A 25,207-nucleotide genomic window follows, 5' to 3' on the forward strand; every position below is an offset into this window, starting at 1 on the left:
CCATTTCCTTCTACAGCTCATTTCACAGAGGTAGAAACTAAGGCAAACAAAGTTAAGTGACTTGGTCAGGGTCACAGGGCTAGGAAATGTCCCAAGGTCTCATTTGTATAGGTTTTAATCTAATCTAAAATATGGTGTCATTGTCTTGAGTCACTTGAGGGGAGAAACTATTCAGTCCACTAAAATATAAGCTTTTTCTCTTCTGTTGACATTGAAATAATGCTTAAGATTTTTATGCAAAATAGAGAAAAAACAAGTGAGCACCTGATTAATTTATGCTAATAATACTTAGGTGAATCAATTTCCCTAAAACCCATTCCACCCAAGGCCAGATTATCTGCCTGTGAGCTCTGATGACTAATTGCCATATGATCAGTGCTTGGTGCTGGACCCTATGGAAAGGCACAGAGGGACAGTAACTATTGTTGAGTCTTTTCAATCATGTCTCACTCTTTGTGACTCCACTGGTTTGCCATTTCCTTAATTTTTATAGATAAGAAAATGAGGCAAACAGGGTTCAGTGACTTGCCCAGGGTCACACAATTGGTATCTGAGGCTGGATTTGAACCCATCAAGATGATAATTCCTGATTCCTAACCCAGTACTCTATCCACTGTGCCATCTAAATACTCACAGAAAGTAGTTTAATAGACAAAAGCCTTTTTCCTGGATTCTAATTCTGGTCCATCTCCCTGACCAGCTGTGTGGTAAGTGCATTGGGTAAGTGAATTCATTTCCTTAGCTTTCATTTGTAAAATGATGAAGTTGGAGTTGATTCTGAATGCCCTTTACATCTCTGTAAGTCCCTAAGTGTACAGACTGAAAAACAGACCTGAATCACTTTAATGGGAAGATATAGACAAAGTCTCTGATGTAGAAAATGTACACTTTCCATAAAATCACCTCTGCCTGCAATAAATTATCTGATGACATGCTAGCTTGATGATGGCCATAAATAGAGATCTTTCCCTGGTTTTGTCAGCATAATTTTCTGCCATGCATTTCCTTCCTACCTCTTCCTCCCTCATTTTTGTCATTACCCTTTTTTTCTTGGATGACTGAAATGCGTCAGAAGGAGAGTCAAAAAGTTGAGACATAGAGCTCCCCTAGGTTTTTGATCAGTCCTTTGTTTTCCCTACTTTTCAAAATTCATTTTTCTGGTTCTTTCAGCTCTAAATCCTATGAGCCTATGATTTACAGAAAAGCATTCATAAAAACCCACTGGATAAGGAGGCAGAAATGGGTTGCAATTAGCAATGGTGAAGGGAGCACCAATGCCAAAAGATTATGTCACTACTGACTGAAGTATTCTCTATCAAATTGATCAAAGTTAGGGTATGGGTAGGGAGAATGAGGAAAGGACTCCCCATATGGTTACATATCCCTAAGCCATGGGACATGCAGAAGTAGCAGGAGCCAATACCAGAACCTTCTTCATCTCTCTAAGTGTGGGTTTCTGAGAAAAAGGAACAGAAGGAAATAAGCATTAATTAAGCACCTGCTATGGGCAAGGTACTTTACAAATATGACTTCATCTAATCCTCACAATCCTGGAAGATATTAACTATTATTATTCCATTTTACAGTCTAAATTCCTTTTCCTGTCTTCATCTGGCAAAGAAATTAAGAGTTACTGGCTGAAATGGTTTCTGATAACTCTCAACCTTCTCATTAAAGCAACTACTTTAGATCAATTAAATTTTTGTTAGAAATAGTGACAATCAAAAAAACCAGCATCTTTATATTTGTCCACTTCCCATTTTTTGGCATTAATAGTTTATATAAATAGGTTGATTTAGAACTTTTATAATTCAATAATATTGATCAACTGTTCAGTGTTGAAACAAATAGAAGTGAGTACTTCTGAAGCAGTGGGCTGATGAACTGAATGCCTGACCAAATGGGGCCTTCATGACAAACAAGTTCCTGGGACCCCACACGTAAAGTTGATCAATAAGGGCTTCCACAGAACAGCCAGCCAGCCAGTCAATAAACACTTATTAAACACCAAACACTGTGCTAAGTACTAAGTAGGTTCTCACTGCTGTGGGCGAGTTGGTTGGTTGTTGTCCTTCATTTCTGAAGAGAACCAAAATGACATCACAATCATAAAGTGAAGTTTTAGTGTATCCAACTGTGGGTCTGATCAGACCTATACAAGCTCAGAATGCTCTACCACAGGTTGGGCACAGATAGTCTGTGTGAATATTTGGGGTGGATACTCCAAATCTGCGCATCCTACATTTACTTTGTGCTATCCCAATTCTGCTTTGTTCATAGAGCACAGCACCCTTTCTGATGTGGGCACACCATGCTGAGCAGTCCTGTGCCAGTGTCTCCCATGTTGCACAGTCAAATCCAAAGTTCTTGAGAGAGACCTTGAGAGTGTCCTTGTATTGCTTATTCTGACCACTCTGTCTGCCCCGTGTGAGTTCTCCATAAAATAGTCTTGACAAGTGTACATTTTGCATTCAAACAACATGGCCAGCATATCAGAGTTGTGTTCTCTGAAGCATAGTTTGAATACTTGGCAGTGCAGCTCGAGCAAGGGCTTCAGTGTCTGGTACCTTATCCTGCCAGGTGATCCTCAGGATCTTCCTAAGACAGTTCAAATGGAAGCGATTCAGTTTCCTGGCACGGGGCTGGTAGACTGTCCATGGTTCACAGGCATACAACAATGGGATCAGTACAACAGCTCTGAGATATCAGTGGTCACCTTAAGAAGGATGATTAAACTTTTTTATTCTGATGAGGGAAAGGTGACTTGTAGAGAGAACTTCTCTTCCTCATGAACTTGATCTGACAAGAATGTGAAATTCCCAGGATGAGTAACTTCAGATATTTGATGTCTTTCAATGAGCACCTTTGACATATCATATGTAGAGGGACAATTAATCCTCCCTCTGAAACATGGTGGCTGCTTGGATATTGAACACAATAACTATCACCATAGATTGCTGTATGGCAGATTTCGCTGTAACATATTGAATTTTTTAAAATACTAGTTACTGGTTGTTGTCCTTCATTCTTAAAGAGGACCAAAATGGCATCACTATGCTAGAGTTAAGTTTCAGTATATCCAACTCTGGGTGATCAGACCAAACTGAGCTCAGAACATTCTACTACAGGTCTGGTACAAATAGTCCATGTGAACATTTAGGGTAGATTTTTAAAAATAACCAATTGTCAAAAATATACAACACTATCTTCAATCTTTATCTCTTCTATTTAGGCACTTATTGTTTTCTTTAGTCTAAGTACTCAATGATCTAGCTTCACATAGACAGCAGATTCTTAAATGACCTACTAACTAGTCATTTCCTTTCTATTAAAAACTAATTCATTTCATTTTTTTTCTGATGGTACTTGGTTTTCATTGTGTTGGGTGCCTTCCAAAACTCTTTTTGAAGAAAGTATCCATGCTATACGGGTGTGAAGTTTTTTGAATATTCTATAATTCTTTGACCTCTTAAATATCATTATGAGATGTGCAATGCATGATAACTGAGTGTCCCCACCAAATAAATAATGTGTCTTATAGATCCGTTAAGTTTCTTACTATTCCTCATTTACTCAAATGCCATGTTCCCATATCACTCCTATATCAATAACAATGACGTGGTAGGTTTCCAACAATAAAATAGGCTGGCTCCAGAAGAAGGGATTTAAACTGTGGGTAGGGATCTGGTATATGAGTTAGCTGCAGCACAGAGTTGGAAGGTGTAATTAAATGGATTGACTGAATTTTGGGGGTAAAATATGTGAAGTATTCTTTTTTCCACATGATGAGCAACACTTCAGTAGTATGTGATAGCTTCTACTATATAGTTTCAAACACAGGAAGGAGCTAAATGATTTAAAGAAATGTGGATAGTTCAACAGCAAAAGCTTTCCAGGAATCAGGAGGCTTCCTGAAGGGCTAAAAAGGAGATTGGAATTGTAGACTGAAAAGAAAATCATCCAATGGGTCAATCCCAAATCAACATGAATGGGTTCTGGTGCCCGACACTCCTTGGGGATCATAAGGTAACCAGGGACCATGAAGTAGACTGTAGACATGTAGAGGACCACAAGGGTCAAGTCAGAACTGGGCAACCTGAAGTTAGAAAGATAAAGTACCACACAGTCTGGAATATAGCAGTTTCCTTTTTAAAATAAATTAGATCTGTAGTTTCATTGGAGTAGGTATTTTTTGGTAGAGAAATTCCCCTACCAATGCCAGTGGCACATTCTTTGCCGCTGATAGTCTTAGACAGTTGCCTAAGGCATTGCCAGGTTGAGTAACTTATTGTGGATCCTGTATCCAGTGTGTGAAAGGCAGGTCTTCAACCTAGATCTTCCTGGCTATAAGACCTCTTCTGTACCCAGTACACCCCGCCACATCTCTTTCTCTTTTGGGCACATCTAATTACTATACCCTTTTGTATCTGCATATTCTTTTTCCTTGTCAATTACCCTTGCTTAAAGCCAAGAGAGCTGAGATGTGGTAAATTGAAAATAAGATTTGGTACCAGATTCAAGTACCAAAATATAGTAGCATTAGCAAAGAAAGATTGGTAGAGTCTGGGATTATAGTGAAGGTTATATAATAAAGTGATTAAAGAGCACCTGATCTCTGAAATCAATAAGCTAAACAGGCTTTGGGAGCAAGAAGGTTACATGGGACTGCATGCCACAAGCCAAGGGAGGACAGGATGAATAGCAGTGAATATAGTTAGTTCTGCTATGAAGGTGACATATGCTTTCCAAAAAGCATTGCACTGTGTTTTCATAAATTAATCTCATTTGATTTTCACAACAAATATGTGAGGTAGGTGCTATTATTCTCCCCATTTTCAGTGGAAGAAACTGAGGCAGACTACAGTTAAGTAACTTGCCCAGGGTCTCACAGCTAGGGTCTGAAGTCAAATTTGAACTCAGGTCTTCTAGACTCCCTGCCTAGTGCTCTACTTAGCTGTGCTAGGTTTTCTCTCTCAGATTTACTAAGACTAGGAAGAGATTTTTTCCCCACTCTCTGCTTTAGGAGTAATGGCAGCAAAGAAATGAGCTGCTTGCTGGGTGAGACCAAGTCTGAATCTTAGGACCCTAGCTGCTGCTTCTATTTTGTGTTTGTTTCCCTGATCACAGGTGATCAAGTCATCCTACTGAGATGGGTGTTTCTGGCCTTGGTGGCTGCTGCCTGAGTTTGAGAGCTTTGGGGTCACTGAGAAGGTCAGGTGCTAGAAGAAAGAGGGGCTTCATGCATCTCTACTCCTTCTCTGAAGAGATGACCATTGATGGAAGGATCAGCCATGCATACTTATTAGTCCAGAAGAAAGGGACCTTGAATAAAGTGCTCAGACTGCACATAGCTATGGTGAAAGTGAAATACCAGAGTGTTTCATGGTAGAAGTATCAACCTCCTAGTACAGTGTAATAGGAATGATGGGTTACTATTTGATGATATAAGTTCAGGTCAATGTGAGCTTAATAATTTTTTGTGTTTTTCTGCATTATGTGTGTGTGTGTGTATGTGTTAGAGGAAATAAATAGCTGTCCTATACCTAATCTACTATGTTTATAGGATTTTAGAAGCTATCTAGTATCACTATAAACAAGATTCATAATCATTCACAAGACTTTGACCTAGTTATTCACCCAGAAAAAACTAAATGGATGAAGAACATTTATTGTCCATACTGTGTTATGAAGGTGAGTAGACAATGCTTATTGGATAAACATTGCACATAGATAATGATTGGGTCCAGAATTAAACAGGAGGAAGATATTACCTTTAGAAAATTGTACAGTGCTTTTAATAACCCCAAATTTCTCCCTGAAACAAAAACCCATTGAAGATATAATTAAAGAATATCTAAGAAGGAAACAAATTTTTTTTCAATAAACTCAAATATATTTTCCCTTCTACCTCCTTTCCTCCATTGAAAATCAAAAGAAAAACTATTCCCTTCTAATAAACATGCATGGTCAAGCAAAGCAGATTTCTGCAGCCAGTTTTCACTCCAAGTTCATCACTTCTCTGTCAGTAGATGAGTTGAATGTTTCATCCTGGGTCCTCTGAAATTGTGGTTGTTTATTTATATTGATCAGAAAGTTAGTTTTTCAGATCAGTTTTAAGACTGGTTCAATATCCTTTTCTAGGCATCCACTAAAGATGCCTTTAATTATTATTAAGATATAATCTAGAATTTTGCCAGGAATCAAAGACAAGGTGACTACCCTATTGTTTGCAGACTCCACTTTCTTCCCTCTTTTGAAATTTAGAGAAGCATTTGCCCTTACTGTGTCCAGTGGCCTCTCCCACTCTCCATGATCATTCAAAAATCATTGAAAGTAGCTGAGCTATAATATCAACCAGTTCTTTCAGTCCTTTGAGAACTCTGGGTGGGAAGAACCACTAGGTTATCTGGGCCTAGGGACTTGATCTTAAAGGCAGCTGTTATCTCCCTATTTACCTTGAATGTCAGCTCTCTTTTAGTAATTCCTATTATGTCCTTTCTAATACAATGGTCATTCTCTTTGGCAGAGATAACAGTAAATTCCTTATGTTGATTTTTTAAAAACTACCACTGAATTTCAGATTTAGAAGGACATCCGGTGCCAACTTAAACCTCCAAAAGAATCCCAACTATAACACACCCAACAAGTTGTCATCCAGTTGGAGGACCTGTAAAATGAGGGACCACTCATCATCTCCCGAGGCAATTCTTCTCATTTATGTCGTTGTTGCAGTTCAGTCCTTTCAGTCTTGTCTGATTCTTCCCAAACTGATTTGGGGATTTCTTGGCAAAGATACTAAAGTGATTTGCCATCTCCTTCTTTAGCTCATTTTACAGATGAGTAGACTGAGGCAAATAGGGGTTAAGTGACTTTGCCCAAGGTTACACAGCTAGTAAGTATCTGAGGTCATATTTGACCTCAAAACTTCCTGACTCCAGGCCTGGTGTGCTATCCTTGCACCACCTAGCTGCCCCACCTGGCATGTAGTGCTTAATAAATGTTGATTGATTGATTGATTATTCTGAAATCCTGGAATATACTTTCCCAAAATCTAGGGGTTGCATCAGACTAAGCCCACATCTCCTCTCTTCTATCACAAATTTTAAGATGTGAGGGGGACCTTCACAGTTTTCCATCATTTTCACCCTACACACCAGTAACCTTGCTAGAAATAATTGGTCCAGAATAGCAATTTCTCTAACTGGTTCCTGTAACTACTGAAAGAGGAAGTATTTGTCTTTCCCTCTGACAAAAAAAAGCCTTCTCATCCTCAGCAAAAGTTTCTTCAGATAAAACAACCAACAAATAAGGTTCTGGAAAAAAAAGATTTTAGAGAAAAAGATGCCAGTCTAGACTGTTGAACAAGTGTCTTTTACTGACATTGAAACATCAGTGAGTAGACCACTTCCCACATCTTAACTTGAAGGTTGCTACCAACTCCCTATCACACAAAATCAGTTGTCAAGTTAAGTGTCCTTTCTTTGTTGTCAGTTATGTGACTGGGAAATTATGTAAATTAATTTCATCTCTGTTCTAAATGTACATAGAATAGTATGTATGCTATGTATACATAGTTGCCTTGGTGGTTTCTTGGATTATGTCTGCCTCGCAAGACTTGCTTAGAAGCCCATAGAGGTGAAAGTCAGAATCTAGAATGGTTTGAACTGAATCCAGTCTTTTAGGTCATGCTTTTTTCATGTTTCTTCAGGTGGTGCAGTGGATAGAGCACCAGAGCAGGAGTCAGGAGTACCTGATTCAAATCTCACCTCAGACACTTGACACTCACTAGCTATGTGACCTTGGGCAAGTCACTTAACCCCAATAGCCTCATCCTGCGTCATCTCCATTCATCCTGATGAATATCTGGTCACTGGATCCAGATGGCTCTGGAGGAGAAGTGAGGCTGGTGACCTGCACAGCCTTCCCTCACTCAAAACAAAGTCAAGTGCAAGTCATGTCATTATTTCTCTGATGGCATGGTCTTCTTCGGCAACAAAGGATGAACACACACGCATGCGCGCGCGCGCACACACACACACACACACACACTGGATAATGTGAAACTGGCCCTGTAGACCAGATGCCAGATTCTGGAAGAGATAGTTCTCTGCCCAAAGTAAATTACTTCTCCATGAATAGATAGAGGAATCCAGAAGAATGGCACAGAACCTTGTTGCTCCAGTCTCAATCAATCCCAAGTTGGTGGTGGCAGGTGAACAAGATTGCTCTCCTGCCAGTAAAAAGGGCAAAGGGAGGAGGAAAGGAATTTGCACACAGTTTTCATAAGAGCTAGCTAGGGATTTCATAATTAATGAGTAATTTTACATATGATATTAGAAATGTATGGTCTCTCCCTGACAAGCCTAATGAAATTTCCTTATGTGGATAGAATTATTTAAAATAGAAGAAAAATGTTTGATAATTATGGTTTTGGGGATGAAAGAAATGGGTCGCAGTTACAAAGACTAGAAAAATCTGTGCATCATATTTATATAGATGGACCAGTGGAGAGTGTGCTGGACCTGGAGGTAGGACTACTGGAGTCTGATCCTGCCTTAGGCAATTACTAGCAGTGTGACCCTAGGCAAGCCACTTAATTTCTCTCAACCTGGATTTCCTCTTGGTAAAATGGGGAGATAAAAACAGCCCCAATCTCACAAACAATATAAAGTAGAGATTATCAAATGAGGGAAAGCTCTAGCATTAAGGGATTAGCAAGGCTCTAACATTTAGAGGGATTAGGAAAGATTCTTTTAAAAACTAGGATTTTAGCTGGGATTTGAAAGAAGTACAGGAAAGAGTAGGTTTGGAGACTACACAGTGAAAATGCCCAAAGATGAGAAGAGTCTGCTGCAAGGAATAGCAAGGGGGCAGTTTCCTTAGGTTGAAGGCTTAAAGCTGGGAAAGGGGGAGTAGAATGCAAGAAAACTTGAAAGGCAGGAATGGATCACATCATGGAGAGCTTTGAATGACAGTTTATTTTATATTTGATCCTAGAAATGATAGGTGTTGAGGTTTGGGATGCTTGGGACCCCAAAATACCAATACCCCAGGTCCTGCCCAAATGAATTCAACTCAAACCTTCTTTCAGCCAAAGTAAAACAAAGTTTATTAAAAATCTGTCATATTGGGTTGACTCTTAAGACACCTCACCATTTGTGACACTTGTATTGACAAGCAGGCCAGATAGAATCTGAGCACCTTCACAGAGGCAGGATGGAGTTTATATACAGAAAGATTGTTGGAGGGATCTAGGGGTGGCCAAGTAGTCTGGGGTGATGGGGAGGAGGGGTTTGGGAAGGGTCTTGAGGAAGAGTCTAAGAAGGATCTTGATGGAACTGGGGAGACTAGAGGTCAGAACCAAGAGACTGGGATTTTGATGGGATCAAGGGTAAGAAACAGCCAGAGGTGATTCAGAGGCAGAGGGCTAGGTTAGGTTAAGGCTATTTTGATGAGATCAGGGATGGGAAGTAGCCAGAGGCAATTGGGACCGAGTGATAATGAAAGATTTATGGCCTCAGATGAATGCCAGATCAAGTGGGAAGATTCAAGAAGAGCTCCAGGGGGTTCATAGAGCCTGTACCCCATCATAGGGAGCAACCGGAATTCACTAAGTGGGAGGTGGAGATGGTAGCATGGTCACATCTGTGCTTTAGGAAAATTAATTTGTGAAGAATAACAAGAGTGGGGAGAAATTTGAGGCAGGATTAGAGGAATTTTCTGGCAGTTTTGATCAAATCTCCTTAGTTCCCCATTCAGAGCCTTCCTAGATTTTTTTTGCTATGAAAATTTTACATGAAAATACATCCCTAAAAACTGATGGAAGCTGGCTTAGCTCCACCAAAGCAGTTTGCAGTACAGAGAAAAGGTGACTGGATTTGAAGGCAGAAGAATTAGATTCAATTGCTGACAATAACTCTAGTGCCAGTATTGACTTGGGTAGAGCTATTTAAACTGGTCTCAGTTTCCTCATTTGTTAAATGAGGGGTTAGACTAAAATATGAGTTCTAAATTTATCACCCTTTGATCCTAGGGTTCTACCATAATCTCTGCTTTAGAATCGGCTTATTTCAGGACCTCCTACTATATACTTTGTACACTATGCTAGGCGCTGGGAAATACAAAGACAAAAAAAAAAATTGGAACAGTATATCCCACACCCCTTCACTACTGCATTACTGTCACTCTTGAGACTCCCTCCTATTTACCCTTATATATTTTGCATATCTTTAGCTGTTTTCATGTTGTCTCTCCATAAGAATTTGAGCTCCTGGAAGACAAGGACTTTGTTTTTGCTTTTCTTTGTACCCCCACGCATAGCCTAGTGCCTGGTATATTTGTTGTTGTTCAGTCATTTCAGTTGTGTCCGACTCTCTGTGACCCCATTTGGGGTTTTCTTGGCAAAGATACTGGAGTGGTTTGTCGATTCCTTCTGCAGCTCATTCTACAGATGAGGAAAGTGAGGCAAACAGGGTTAAATGACTTGCCCAGGGTCACACAATTAGTAAGTGTCTGAGGCAGGATTATAAACTCTGATTTTCTTGACTCCAGGCCTGGTGCTTTATCCATTGTACCACCTAGCTGTTTAGTATATAGTAAGGGCTTAGTAAATACTTGTTCACTGACTGATTGACTTCCCTCAAGGAACTTAGAAGTCTCTTGAAATGTCACCAGAACGTTAGGCCATGGTACCAATGAGATCAGAGAAAAAACGTTTTTCCAAGGCATTTTTCCCCCCATCTTTAAGTGGTCAGCGTATTAGCCTCAGTAAAATGTCAAACTCCAGGGCAGAGGTGTTCAAAAGGAAAAGTCTAATAGTCAAAACCAGGAAATGTCAGACCAATACAGATTTCAGATAGTATCAAGTCCACATTCACAGATATACACCTACTTTGCTGATGCCTCTCTGATGGGGTACAGACTCTTGGGACCTCCTAGAATTCTCCTTGAATCCTCCCACTTAATCTGGCCTTTCATACTCAAATCTGTTGCCCTTGGCCTAGCCTGGCCTTCCACTGTCTGATACCTCCCAATTGCTTCCAGCTGTTTCCCACCTTGGATTACATCACTAGTTACCCCAGTCCCATCAAGATCTTCCTTAGACCCTCCTCCCAGACCACTAGACTACCTCTAGATCTTTCCTATGGACTTTCTGTATATAAATTCCATCTCTCCTCCTTGAAGGCTCTCAGATTGAATCCAGCTCTGACTCTGTCTAGCTGAGATTCTATCTGGTCCGCTTGTGCATACAAATGGTTACAAATGCTTCGGCTCCTTAAGAGTCAACCCAATATGGCCTAATCTTTAATAAACTTTGTTTTTCTTTGGCTTTAAGAAGGCTTGAGTCGAATTCATTCGAGTAGGACCCAGGTGTCAGTATTTTGGGGTCCCCCAGCACCCCTGAACTCCAACATCTCCACCTGGACTAATCTTAACAATTCACTTATTCAGTACCATACCAATCACACTACCAAAAATTATTTGAAATAGCTAGAAAAAAATAACAGCAAAACTCATCTGGTAACAAAAGGCTAAGAGTACCAAGGGAATTAATGAGAAATGCAAAGGAAGGTGGCCTAACAATACCAGATCTCAAACTGTTTTACAGAACAGTGTTGAGCTGAAAGTTTGGTTAAAGAAAAGGTACCAGGCTAAATGCATACACTTTTGTTCTTAATTATAAAGGTTATTATTATCCTAATTATTCCCTTAAGTTAACGGTACATGATCATGGAACCAGAAATGAAAATTTCTGATTACCTCAAACAAAATTGACCAGTTTTAGGACAATCCAAGGTGGTCTATATCCTTCAGACTTATGGTCTTCATGAGTGATTAACTAGACCATTAGAAAGGAATTTCTTAATTGTAAGATAACAGAGTTTGACAAAGTTTCAATTGAAATTATGACTCAAGAATGTCTGTGTTCTCTTTACCATTAACAGGCTCTAACATAGTATATGTCCACAAAATATTAAGATATAGCAAACATTCCATTATTCAGGATAGTATCTTGGGTTAAAGGTCTCCTAAGGGATGCTATCAGCCCTATCTGCTTTGTTGACATAGCAAAAGGCATTCTCTGAGTTTACTTCAGAGGCTATTAGATCCAGGCTCTTCTTAATCAGGCTCTGGCCCTTATTAAAGTCCAAAGTTTATATTAAATGATTACCAACAGTAACCATCAAAAGTATCTGGTACTGACTAAGAAATAAAGTGGTGGATTAGCAAACTAGATTAGATACACAAGACACGGTAGTAAATGACCATACTAACCTAATGTTTGATAAACCGAAGGACTCCAGCCTCTAGGATAAGAATTCACTATTTGACCAAAACTGATAGAAAAACTGGAAAACAATATGGCACAATCTTACACCATATACCAAGATGAGGTCAAAATGGGTACATGATATAGATATAAAGGGTGATACCAAAAGGAAATTAGAATCCTCCATTCAGCCACTAAAATGATTTTCCTAAAATGCAGGTCCAATTATGTCATGCCACTCCACCTCAATAAATTCCAGTGGCCTATTGCTTCCAATATCAGATACAAAATACTCTTTAGAATTTATAAACTAGCCCTTTCCTGTTTTCTTACACCTTACCCCCAAAGTACACTTTGATCCAATGACAATGACCTCCTGACTAATCCAGGTTTAAGTCATTCTACCTCTAGGCTTTGGGCATTTTCTCTGGTTGTCCCCTGTGCCTGGAATGCTCTCTTTCTTCCTATCCAATTACTGATCTCCCTGGCTTCCTTTAATAATTTATTTTTAAGAGGCAATAAGGGTTAAGTGACTTGTCCAGGGTCACACAGCTAGTAAGTGTCTGAGGCTGAATTTGAACTCAGATCCTCCTGAATCCAGAGCCAGCACTCTATCCACTGTGCCACCTAGTTGCCCCTTCCCTGGCTTCCTTTAAGTCCCAAAGAAAACCCCACCTTCTATGGGAAGCCTTTGCCAATTCCTCTTAATTCCAATGTCTTCTCTCTGTTAATTACTTCCTATTTATCCAGCTTGCTCTGTACGTATTTGCATGTTGTCTCTCCCACTAGTTTGTAATCTCCCTGAGGGCAGGGACTCTTATGCATCTTTTCTATATCCCAGTATTTAGCATTTATTATTTAGTATTTAGTTGGTGCTTAAAAAATGATCATTGAGCTGTAAAAGGAGGACTTTAGAGAACCTCTAAAATCCCTTCCAGGTCTATAATCTACGGTTTATGATGTGATGTCACCCCCATATTTTATGCAATCCAACAAAGTTAATTATTTTGGTAAGCATTGAAACTATGATGCCGCATGATATTATTGAAAAGAGCACTGGATTTGGAGGCAAACGATAGATTAAAATACCAGCTGTATCACTAATTATCTGTGTGAACTTGGGCTTTAATTTCTTTATATTTAAAATAAAGAGTTGGTTGTGTTTTTTTTCCATTCAGATTGGGGGCGGTGTGGGAGGGAGAGGAAATCAATGGTTGTTTATGACAGTTTAGCACAAGGCCTGGCATATGGTAGGTGCTTAGTAGTTGCTTGTTTACTTAACTTGACTGAAAAAAAGAAAAGGAGGGGAAGAAATCGAAAAGCAGAGGGGAGGTGTTGTACTAGATGACCTCTGGGATGCCTTCTAACTCTAATTCTATGATGCTCAGTACTCACATGTCACCAGAAGAGTGGGTCAGTCATTGAGGGGAAATAAACACTTAGTTTACAGACAGGTCAAGCGCTGCCTTAGTAGCCAGGAAATATTAAAAGAACCAGATAGTATGTAAGGTTTGCAAGATAACTCTGCATAAGCTATCTCATTTGGCCTTTCCCAAAATCCTGGGAAGCAGGTGCTATTATTATCTCCATTTTATAAATGAGGAAATTGAGTTAGAGGTTAAGTACTTGCCCAGGATCACCCAGCTTCCTCACTCTGAATTTAGGGCTCTCTCCCCTGGGCCACCTTTGTTGTTCAGTCGTATCCAACTTTTTGTGACCCCATTTGGGGTTTTCTGGACAAAGATATTGGAGTGGTTTGCCATTTCCTTCTCCAGCTCATTTTAGAGATTAGGAAACTGAGGCAAACAGGGTTAAATGACTTGTCCAGGGTCACACAGCTAGTAAGTATCTGAGGTTGGATAAGGTTGGTAAGTCTTCTGAACTTTCACTCTAGCCACTGCACCACCTACCTGACCTTGCCCAATAATAATTAACATTTATACCGCCGTGTAAGGTTTGCAAAGCACTTTGCTTAGTTTCCTCAGTACTCAAAATAGCCCATTTCCAGATGAGGAAACTGAGGCTAAAACAGGGTCAGTGATAGTGACATTTATTAAGCATCAGCTATATACCACACCTTGAGTTAACTGCTCAGTATATAAACATATGTAAAACGTAGTCCCTGCCCTCAGTGCTCTCACAAATTAATGAAAGGCAAAGCACATAAATAACTATGTAAAAACAAGCTATAAGGGTAAATTAGAAATGCCTGGTTGTTGTTCGTTTTCAAAGAGGACCAAGATGACATCACCATGATAAAGTGAAATTTCAGTGTGCCCAGCTGTAGCTGGTCAGACCAATACAAGCTCGGAATGCTTTACCACAGATACTAGTGTGCGTAAATGTGTGAATTTGGGCACAGATAGTCCATGTGAATATTTGAGATGGATACTACAAATTTGGGCATCCTACATTTACTTTGTGCTGTCTCAATTCTGCTTTGCTCATAGAGCACAGCACCCTTTCTGATATGGGCACACCATGCTAAGTGGTCCTGTGCCAGGGTCTCCCATGTTGCACAGTCAAATCCAAAGTTCTTGAGACAGACCTTGAGAGTGTCCTTGTATTGCTTATTCTGTCCACTCTGTGATCGCCTGCCCCGTGTGAGTTCTCCATAAAATAGTCTTTTTGACAAGTGTACATTTTGCATTCAAACAACGTGGCCAGTCCATCGGAGTTGTGATCTCTGAAGCATAGTTTGAATACTTGGCAGTTCAGCTTGAGCAAGGACTTTAGTGTCTGGTACCTTATCCTGCCAGGTGATCTTCAGCATCTTCCGAAGACAGTTCAAATGAAAGTGATTCAGTTTCCTGGCATAGGGCTGGTAGACCGTCCATGTTTCACAGGCATACAACAATGGGATCAGCACAACAGCTCTGTAGACCTTCAGTTTGGTAGTCAGTCTAATACCTCTTCTCTCCCAAAACCTCTCCTAATACCTTTTCTTCAGAGCCTCCCAAACACTGAGCTAGCTCTGGCAATGCATGCATCAACCTCATTGTCAATGTGTACATCCCTGGAAAGTGAACTACCAGGGTAAGTGAACTTATCCACAGCATTCAAAACTTCTCCATTTGTTGTAACCAATGGTTCCACATATGGATGGTGTGGTGGTGGCTGATGGAGTGCCTGTGTTTTCTTGGTGTTTATTATTAGGTCAAAATTAGCACAGGCAGCAGAGAGTTGTTCCATACTTTGTTGCATCTCAGCTTCAGAGGCTGCATTGAGTGCACAATCACCTGCAAACAGAAAATCATGTACCAACACTCTCTCCACTTTGCCTTGACTTGTAGCCTTTTCAAGTTGAAGAACTTACCATAAGTAAGATGACCTTGACTCCATGCTCAACTTCATTGAAAGCATTTGACAGCATGGCTGAAAACATCATGCTAAAAAGCATGAGAGCAAGCACACATCCCTGTATAACTCCTTTGGTGACTGGGAAGGCGCAAGAACATTGTCCATTATCCAGAACACAAGCAAACGTGCCATCATGAAATTGACATGCAATATTCCTGGCTTAGTAAGAAGGCAAATGAAATTCAGTTTTATGATGGCAGTAGCAATCCAAAGGGCTTTTATGATTCCCTGAAAGCTATTTATGGACCAAAAACCTAGGGTGCATCACAACTACTCAGTGCTGATGGAGCCACATTGATTAGTGATAAGAACATGATCCTAGAGAGATGGACTGAACACTTCCATAGTATTCTCAACAGACCATCATCAATCAATGCTGAGGCCATTCACTGTTTACCTCAGCTTGAAGTCAATCCCTCCTTAGCTAAACTTCCAACTGAAGAAGAGGTTTTGAGGGCCATTAGGCTCTTTTCTTGTGGCAAAACACCTGGTAGTGATTCTATTCCAGCTGAGATTTATAAGGTAGGGGGACCATTGCTCATACAAAAGCTGACTGAAATTTTCCAGGTTATATGGCAAGAGGAGGTTATCCCCTAGGATTTTAAGGATACCTCTCTTGTTCATCTCTATAAAGGTAAAGGGAATAGATTGTCCTACAACAATCACAGGGGGATCTCTCTCTTAGGCATTATTGGCAAAATTCTTGCTAGAGGCCTCCTTAATAGGCTGATCCTTCACCTGGAAGATGGTGATCTACCTGAGAGCCAGTGTGGCTTCAGAAGGGGCCAAGGAACAGTTGATATGGTATTTGCTGACAACTCCAGGAGAAATGCCAGGAGCAGAACAGAGGTCTGCATACAACGTTTGTAGATCTGACCAAGGCCTTTGACACTGTTAGTCATGAGGGCTTATGGAAAATTATGTCAAAATTTGGTTGTCCAGAGAAATTCATCTATATTGTACATCAATATAATATGTCAACATTGTATGTCAAGGGTAAACTAGAAATAATCAGCAGAGGAAAGGCATTAAAATTCAGAGGGACAGGAAAAGACTTCCTGTAGAAGGTGAGATTTCAGTTGAGACTTGAAAGAGCCCAGAGAAGACAAGAAGTCAAGATGAGGAGGAAGAGCATACCTGGTTTGTGGCAAAGTCAGTCAAAAAGCCTGGAGTCTAGAGATAGAGTATTTTGTACAAAGAGATCAGGGTCATTGGATTCAAGAATACATGAGGGTGTGTAAGGTATAGGAAGACTGGAAAGATGATGAAGGAATGCTAGGTTGTAAACAACTTGAAAGACAGATTTTTAGATTTCATCCTGAAGGTGACAGGGAATCTCTATACAGATGACATGATCAAATCTGATCTTTAGGAAGATCACTTTGACAGCTGAGTGGAGGATAGGCTAGAGTGGGAGAAACTCATGTGGCAAAAAGAAAAACCAGTTGGTTATTACAATAGTCCAGGCATGAGGTGATGAGAAAATGACTGGGTAATGGCAGGGTCAGGGGAGAAAAGAGGACACATTGAGAAATATTACAAAGGCAAATCAAAGTGATGCTCATAGGGAAATTTAGATGGCTCATTATCTCTCGTGGTAGAGGGCATTGTGGAATACCCAGAAGGTAAGGTAGAGAGATTTTTAATATCAGAGCATGAGCCTGGAAGAGGATACCACTTATTCTCCTTGAGACATGTCTACATATACACACACTCTTCTGGGACACCTGAGAATTGGGCACACGGTCACCACAGTGGTGACTGAACTTGGATCCCTAGAACAGTTCAGGTCAAATGTCACCCAAAGGGACCTGTGGTACCAGAAGGAGGATAGGAATAGATGGTGGAAACCTATACATCTAGTTAGGCAGAAACTCTTTTCTAAAATTAATGAGAAAGGGAATGACTAAGCACATTCTCCCATGCTCAGTTTTTAAAGGTATTAAAGTCTGTGAACTCTCTTTCCATTTCATCAAATAAATCTGAGTTCAGTGACATTAGTTTCTCTGTTCCACAATTATTACTGAGAATCATTGCTTATAGAATAATAGTATTCCATCACAATCATAATATAACAACTTGTTTAGCCATTCACCCATTGGTGGGCATCCCCTTAATTTCCAATTCTTAGTCATCACAAAAAAAAAAAGCTGCTATAAATATTTCCGTACAAAAAAGATTTTTTCCCTTTTCTTTGATCTCTTTGGGCCACAGACCTAGTGGTGGTATTGTTGGGTCACAGGGTATGCATAGTTTTAGAGCCCTTTAGGCATAATTCCAAATTGTTCTCCAGAATGGTTGTACTAGTTCACAACTCTACCAACAGTGCATTAGTGCCCCAATTTTACCATATCCTTTCCAGCATTTCTCATTTTCCTTTTCTGTCATATTAGCCAAAATGATAGGTATGAAGTAGTCTCTCAGAATTTGCATTTCTCTAATCTATAGTGATTTAGAGCATTTTCATGTGATTATTGATAGTTTTGATTTATCTTTCTTAAAACTGCCTGTTCACATCCTTTAACCATTTATCAACTGAGGAATGGCTCTTATTTTTTATAAATTTGTATCAATCTCCTACATATTTGAGAAATGAGACCTTTCACAACACTTAGATTCCAAATGAAGATACCAATGAAAGGATGGGTATGCATGCCAATAGAAATTTTAATGCCACTATATTCAAAAGGGATTTCTTTATGCCTAAATGTGCCACTTAGGGGCTTATTTTTATAACAGATACAGGCAGCAGAGAGAGAAGAAGAAATTTATTAAAACACAAATAACTGAAAGATGTCAATTAGAGCTGCCTATTTCTCTAGGGACTTATTGGCCATTGAATGAACAAGAAAATGTGACTCATGTCGGAGTATCTCATAGACAGTCAACCCCTACCCCAAAACCATTGCCCTTCTCAGTTACACTATAAATATTGCTTAAATTAAGGCTGGAGAATGGTGTTGTGCTATTATTTGCTTATATGAGTAGGTGAAAATTAAAGACTAGTTTGAAGGAGAACTCCTTCCCAGGCCCTAGAAGCCCTTGAGTCTGCGTTAGATTCTGCATTCCTAGCCCAAGGGATTTACGTACTTGTGGTATTTATTTCCCCACCTCCCTAAAGAAGGCAGAGACTAGTTTGAACCAGCCCTTAGAAGTGAGAGTGGGAGGGTCCCAGGTATAGATTTAAAAGGAGGAGAGCAGGTGCTTGCTTCTAGAACCTGATAACTGCCCTACCTAAACCTGTAAGCTCCTGTGACCTGATCTTTGGACTCCTGAGTTCTTTGGCTTGGGGCTCAATTCCTTGAATCCTCCACCTCTCTCTCTGAGCAAGACTCCACTTCACCTCGGTGGAACCTCCTCACAGCCTTTGTTGCTAATGGGCAAGGTGTGTGCTGTGATCTACTGATCCTCAAACCCTTACCCCCCCCACCTTAAGGACATTGTCTGCCTTTGCTTGGAAAGACTTGACAGGTCCCAGGGGCTGGGAAAAGAAGGGAAAAAATGGGGTTTGAAGGGTTTCTACAGAGTAGAAAAAGCAAGGAATAAGGGTTTGAAAGCTGTTCATTAGAATCCTTCTGTCCTTATATCTTGTTAGTTTCTTCAGAGGTGGAGACCTATTCTCACATCAATTTTGACAATTCAACTGTCTACAAAATTTATAAAAATTCAGGCTGAGTGTGAATATCTGAGCCTAGATCTGTTGTAGGGAGGAGGAAAGAATACATTTATCTTGGAACTTGACAGTGGGGAAGAACTAAAAGAGAAGGGTGGAATCATGGTCTTCGGGAGCTGCCTTCTCTTTAACTTCTTTAGCTCATTGTCATTCAGACCTAGGTCCCTTTTCTCCAAAAAGTGGACGTACTCCTTCACCTTATATGAGTAGGTGAAAATTAAAGACTAGTTTTAGATTTAAAATGAGGAGAGCAGGAGGGCAAGTGAAGTCTTGGCTTCTAGTCTAGGATTTTTTTTTTTTTAGCAAAAGGAAAGTAACAGGAATCTGAGGCTTCTTGATCAAATGAGATAGTACTTAATGGACTTTTGCAGAGTGCATGACACTTAGTAGGCACTTAAAAGATGCTTGTTCCCTTTCCCTTCATTAGAATGTCTTCCTTCTGGTTATTCTGAGACTGAATCACCACGCCCAAACTTGGGAACCCAATCATCCATTTAAAAGAAGTTTTGCTTAGCCTGTCTGTGTGTGTTGGTCCAGTGCTTTTATTAAGGAGTAGCAAAGGAATCCTAAGCTCTTTCCCTAAGAAGAAAAGGAAAGCAGTCTCTGGGGCTAAGGGAAGGGGAAGATTATTTTTCCATCCATACTCCAGATATGGTCCCTACTCCACTTATCTTGCTCTCTCTTTATGGTTGTGGAAATGAGAGGGAGGGGAGTCAGAAGAGATTTTTACAGACCTGTCACCTTGACCTCAAAGACTCCAGCTTGACAAAAGACCAATTTTCAACTGATACTTATTCTTTCTTCCCATTTCAGGAAAAATCAGAAATTTACTCTACTGAAGTCAATGGAACAAAAGACATTGTAACATCAGACAAGGGTGATGGCAAAGGAAAGTTGAAGGAATATTTGAGAATTCACAAGAAGGACCAGCAGAAAGAACTCAAGAAAGACTTTGATCTGGTCAGTCCTGATGTGACTGGAAGTATCTTGGCTAGGTTTCTTCTACTTTTTTTCATGCCACTTTTGCTTGGCCAAGGGAACAGATAGCTTAGAGTTGAAATTTTTAACTATCTAGTCCATTTTGCAGATGAGGAAACTGAGTCAAAGAGCGTATCATACTGTTATTAATTAGTAGAATCAGGATGCAAATACCTATCCAGACTGTAAATAAAATCCAATGCTTTCCCAAATAATTATGCTATGTTGTTCAGAGGACCCAAGGCCTGCTTTCATCTGCCACTTATAGATACTTCTTGCAAAAAAAAAAAAAAATCCATTGTCTGAGGTTTCTTAAAAAATGAACCTCAGATTGGTTCAGTAGACAGAAAATGAGCTCTGAAGGCAGGAAAACCTGAGTTCATATGTGATCTCAAGACACTAACTGTGTAAACCTGGCAAATCACATAATCCCCATTGATTCCCCCCACCCCTGCAAAAAATACACCTCAGTAATTTAAAAAATTAATTTATTTTTTTAAAAATGTACTTGATTAGCTGAATGAGGCAGTGGGATATAGTGCTAGGCCTGGAATAAGGAAGACTTGAATTCAAACATAACCATAGAAATTCACTAGCTCTGTGACTATGGTGAGTAAGTCACTTAAACTGCCTCAGTTTCCTCAACAGCAAAATGAGGATAATAGCTCCAACTTCCAGGATTGTTGTATGGATCAAATGAGATAATTGTATAGTATTTAACACAGTTATTATATGCAACATAATAACATAATAAACACATAACACAGGCTGTATAAATGGTAGCTGTTAATGTTGGCTAGTGTTAAATTTGTTCCATGTTAAAATTAGGCTGATAAAATCTTTGCCCAGAGGCCATCTTTACTAGAAGGTTTCCTTAGTCCTCATGTAGACACTATAGGGCAGAATTCAAAGACTGCATTATCCTTAATAGAAAGGTCATTGACCCCTTAGTTTTGATCTAATTGGGCAAGCCACTAATTCACTACTCTTGTTTGTGTAAATAGGAACAAATTCTACTGACTGAGGAAGGGTATACTTAAATCTTGGGGTAGAGAATTCCCAGTATGGAAATACTTCTAATCTTTGCAGGTGATTCTCTAGTGAACTTTAAACTTTAAGATGCCTGAGGCAAAGAGAGGGTGACTGATTCAGCCTAAAATCAAATTACACAGCCATTATATATCTGAAGCAACCTAGGTCATCCATGACTTTAGGGTCCTTTCCTGTTCTGGGATTCTGTGGCCTGAATCCAGCTTTGTCCCGTTGTTCCAATGATTAGTAAGAAATAGTCACTTAATTTAAGCAACTTCTTATTCACAGGGTTCTCTCTTTTTCCTCTTGAATTTTAGGATGACCACAAACTCAGGACTAAGGAATTAGAAGGGAAGTATGGAATAAACATCATCCAAGTAAGTCAGTGAGAGGATGAAGGGCCAACATCAAGAACTTGCTTCTCCATCTCTTAGGGGGTGAGGAAAGGTGGGAAACACCTTTAGTGTCAGTAATTCATTGTAGCAACTTAAAGTAAAGCTAGTGGATTTGTTTAGCTCCTTGATAAGAAAGGTTGCCTGGTTTTCTCTGATGTCCCTTGACTGGGACACACACTTAGTCATCAGTAACTTTGGAAGGGATCCTTTGAATGATGGGAAGGATGTAATGTCTCTAGTTAAGGACTGAACTTTATCTCAATTGCTTAAACAAGGGTTATTCATGTCCTTGTGTTTCTGGGGGTTTATGAGAAGAAAGAAGGATGTGAGTTCTCCCAGCTTGATTAGAACAGTAGCCCATTAATAAGTATAATATAGTACCATGGAACAGCTGGCTGGGAATCCTTTCAGTGGATTGGTCCCTAAGCTCTGCACCAAGCAACTTTCTTGTCTCATGGATTTTAAAATTTCAAAGTGGTTATGCCACGTATAACTGACTAAAAGATGAGAACAACCAGGTCCAGATTTTTCTTCCACAAAAAATACTACTTTCTATGGTGGATCTCATAGCATAGAACTTGATAACAAACAATGTCTAACATGAGGCAGGTTTTAGGTTTTGGGGTTTGTTTGTTTGTTTTAAGCACTGTGTACATTCTTTTATTTAATTTAATTTTAGTTTTCAACATTCACTTAAAGTTTTCAATTTTCTCCCCCTCCCTCCCTTCTCTCTCTCCAAGTTGTCATTCAATCTGGTATAGGCTGTATGTATACATTCTCATTAAACATATTTTCACATTAGTCATGTTGCACAGAGGAATTATAATGAATAGAAGCATGAGAAAGAAAAAAAAAGCAAAAAAGAAAATGGGCTGCTTCAATCTTCATTCCAGCTCCATAGTTCTTTCTCTGTGGATGTGGATGGCATTTTCCATCATGAGTCCCCTGGAATTGTTTTAGCTCCTTGTATTGCTGAGATGGGCTAATTCTGTCAAAGTCAGTCATCACACACTGTTAATAGTTACTATGTACCATGTTCTCCTGGTTCTGCTTACTTCACTCAGCATCAGTTCATACAAGTTTTTCCAAGTTTTTCTAAAGTCCGTCTTTTCATCATTTCTTATAGCACAACAGCATTCCATTACATTCATATACCACAACTTGTTCAGCCATTCCCCAATTGATGGGCATCACCTCAATTTTCAGTTCTTGGCCACCACAAAGAGAACTGCTATAAATATTTTTGTACATGTGGGTCCTTTTCCTATTTTTATGATCTTACTGGTATACATCCTAGAAGTGATATTGCTGGGTCAAAGGGTATGCACATTTTTATAGCCCTTTGGGCCACCATATGCATTCTTGCTCCTGAGCAAGCATTCCAGTTAGATAGTATTGAGTTGATTACTCAATAGACATTTGTTAAACAGCTCTCTTAGGTGTAGAAGGAGATTTAAAGGTGAATAAAATATAATTCCAACGCTCAGAGTGTTTGCATCCTAGTAAGGCGGAGGAGATGGCTACCGTGTACACAAATAAATATAATGCGAGACAGATACATTGAGTACAACTGTGGTACAATTAAAGTTGTTCAGATAGGCTATGACAGAAACAAATTTCCTAGAGTTCACATGAAGTTATGTGACAAGGCAATGCTTCACAGAGTAGGTGAAATGTGTGCAAGGTCTTGAAGGATTGAGGGGATTTCAGAGCTAAGTAATACCCTACCTAGGGTGGACAGAGAAAAGGACTGGCAACATCTATTATTCAGAGATTACATAAGATTTTTTTCTAAACAAGAACTCTTTTGATTTTAACCATGGTTATCATTGAAAGATCATAGATCTAAACTTAGAAAAAAAATTCTAAGGATTTCTAGCCCAATGTGTTAATTTTATAAAAGAGAAGACTGAGGACCAGGAAGATTAGTTCGATGTCACAAGATGGTTTCAGAGGCAAGATTTGAATCCAGATCTTCTGACTCCAGGGCTACAACTATTTTGTCTTAATCTCTATAAATCCTCACTCTTAAACCAAGAAAAGATATTCCTCCTTTTTATTTAGGCATGTAAGATAGCTCTTTGGGAGATCTAAATTGGTCTTTCTCTTGCTCTGAAAAAAATAGAAATTCAAAAGGAAAAGTTATGATACCTAGGAGCTTCACAAAGTCAGGATTTTCACTCCAAATACAGGTATCCCTCCAACCCCCAACAAAAATGAAATTTAAAAAAAACCCACCCCCTAGAGTTCTACATCCACAAGGCTAAGAATGTCTAGTCATTCTTGAACACCTATTTTTCCTGGCTTTCTCTTTGCAGGGTCTCACTAGCACAAGAGCTTCAGAGATCTTGGCTCAGGATGGCCCCAATGTCCTTACTCTACCCAAAGAAACTCCAGAAATCATCAAATTCCTCAAACAAATGGTGGGTGGATTCTCCAGTCTTTTGTGGGAAGGAACTGTCCTGTGTTTCATTGCATATCTGATTGAGTTTCCAAAGGACAAGTATGCTTCCATGGATAATATAAGTACCTAAAAGGCTTCCTGCCATGGTTTTTATCATTGGCTTCTCTGTCATAGAAGGGATACCAGAAGCTAATGCTTCTCATAGCCAGTCCTGGGCTGACAGTCAGGGAAACAGGGAATGCATTCCTGATTCTGCCATGGAATCACACTTGAGTGGGGTCATGTTGCTAGACTTCTGCAGGCTGCAGTTGCTACATCTATAAGATAGGAGGTAAGGGTAGAGATGTACTGAGGGCTGCTGTTTCTATGCCACAGAGATGAAAGAGGAAAGGATCATGGATTCCTAAGGAATAAAGGTCCTGTATCAATATGCTTGGGCTCTAACCTCATCCTCTCAAGGCCTACTTCCTCATTTCTTAATTTAATAAGTGAAGCATTCAGGGAAGCCTTTAGGAGATTCATAGGGCCTGGCAGCCAAGAATGTATGAAATGATTTCCTATTGATCTATGTAGCAAATACTTGGGCATCTAACCTGCTTGCAGGTTGAGATTCTCACTCTCTGAGGCACCTGGTTCTTTTTGAGTACAGCTACTCTGACATAGGTACCATTTTCTGTTCTTGAAGTTCTTTTTAGGTGTTGTACTCATCCTGGTGGTCATCCTCACCGGGATGTTTACTTATTACCAATAGGCAAAAAGCACCAACATCATTGCCAGCATCACTAAGATGATTCTGCAGGTAAGCAGCTCAAAACTCCCTTGACCTGTGTCCTGGCAAACACCACTTATTGCTAATTATAAATGTGAATATAGTTCTGCCTGGTTTGTTCTTCATTCACTCATAAAGTGCCTCCTGAGAAATTTGAAAAAATTATTTTTAATGATTTTTTTATTAGGACAGAGTGACCATATCTGTGTCCTCATTCTACTCCTTTCCTCTCTCTGATTCTTTGTCTGCTTACATTAATGTTGCCACCAGAATGCTGGCAGAATGGCTTAACCTAATGCCCTTCCCATTGCATAGAATGGTCTTC

At 39.7% G+C, this 25,207-nt stretch overlaps 1 protein-coding gene across 1 annotated transcript in view; it reads left to right on the plus strand.

The window, feature by feature from the left end:
* The first annotated feature begins 8,411 nt into the window (after positions 1-8,411).
* Positions 8,412-25,207, plus strand: part of LOC140507773 (potassium-transporting ATPase alpha chain 2-like) — a 69,952-nt gene continuing 53,156 nt past the window's right edge. The window contains 5 exon segments of the mRNA XM_072615699.1: positions 8,412-8,528; positions 20,118-20,264; positions 21,632-21,691; positions 24,028-24,232; positions 24,800-24,912. Of these exon segments, the coding sequence (XP_072471800.1) occupies positions 8,412-8,528; positions 20,118-20,264; positions 21,632-21,691; positions 24,028-24,232; positions 24,800-24,912 (642 nt within the window).

The sequence above is a fragment of the Notamacropus eugenii genome, chromosome 5 (genome assembly GCF_028372415.1).
Source record: "Notamacropus eugenii isolate mMacEug1 chromosome 5, mMacEug1.pri_v2, whole genome shotgun sequence".
Lineage (NCBI taxonomy): Eukaryota > Metazoa > Chordata > Mammalia > Diprotodontia > Macropodidae > Notamacropus > Notamacropus eugenii.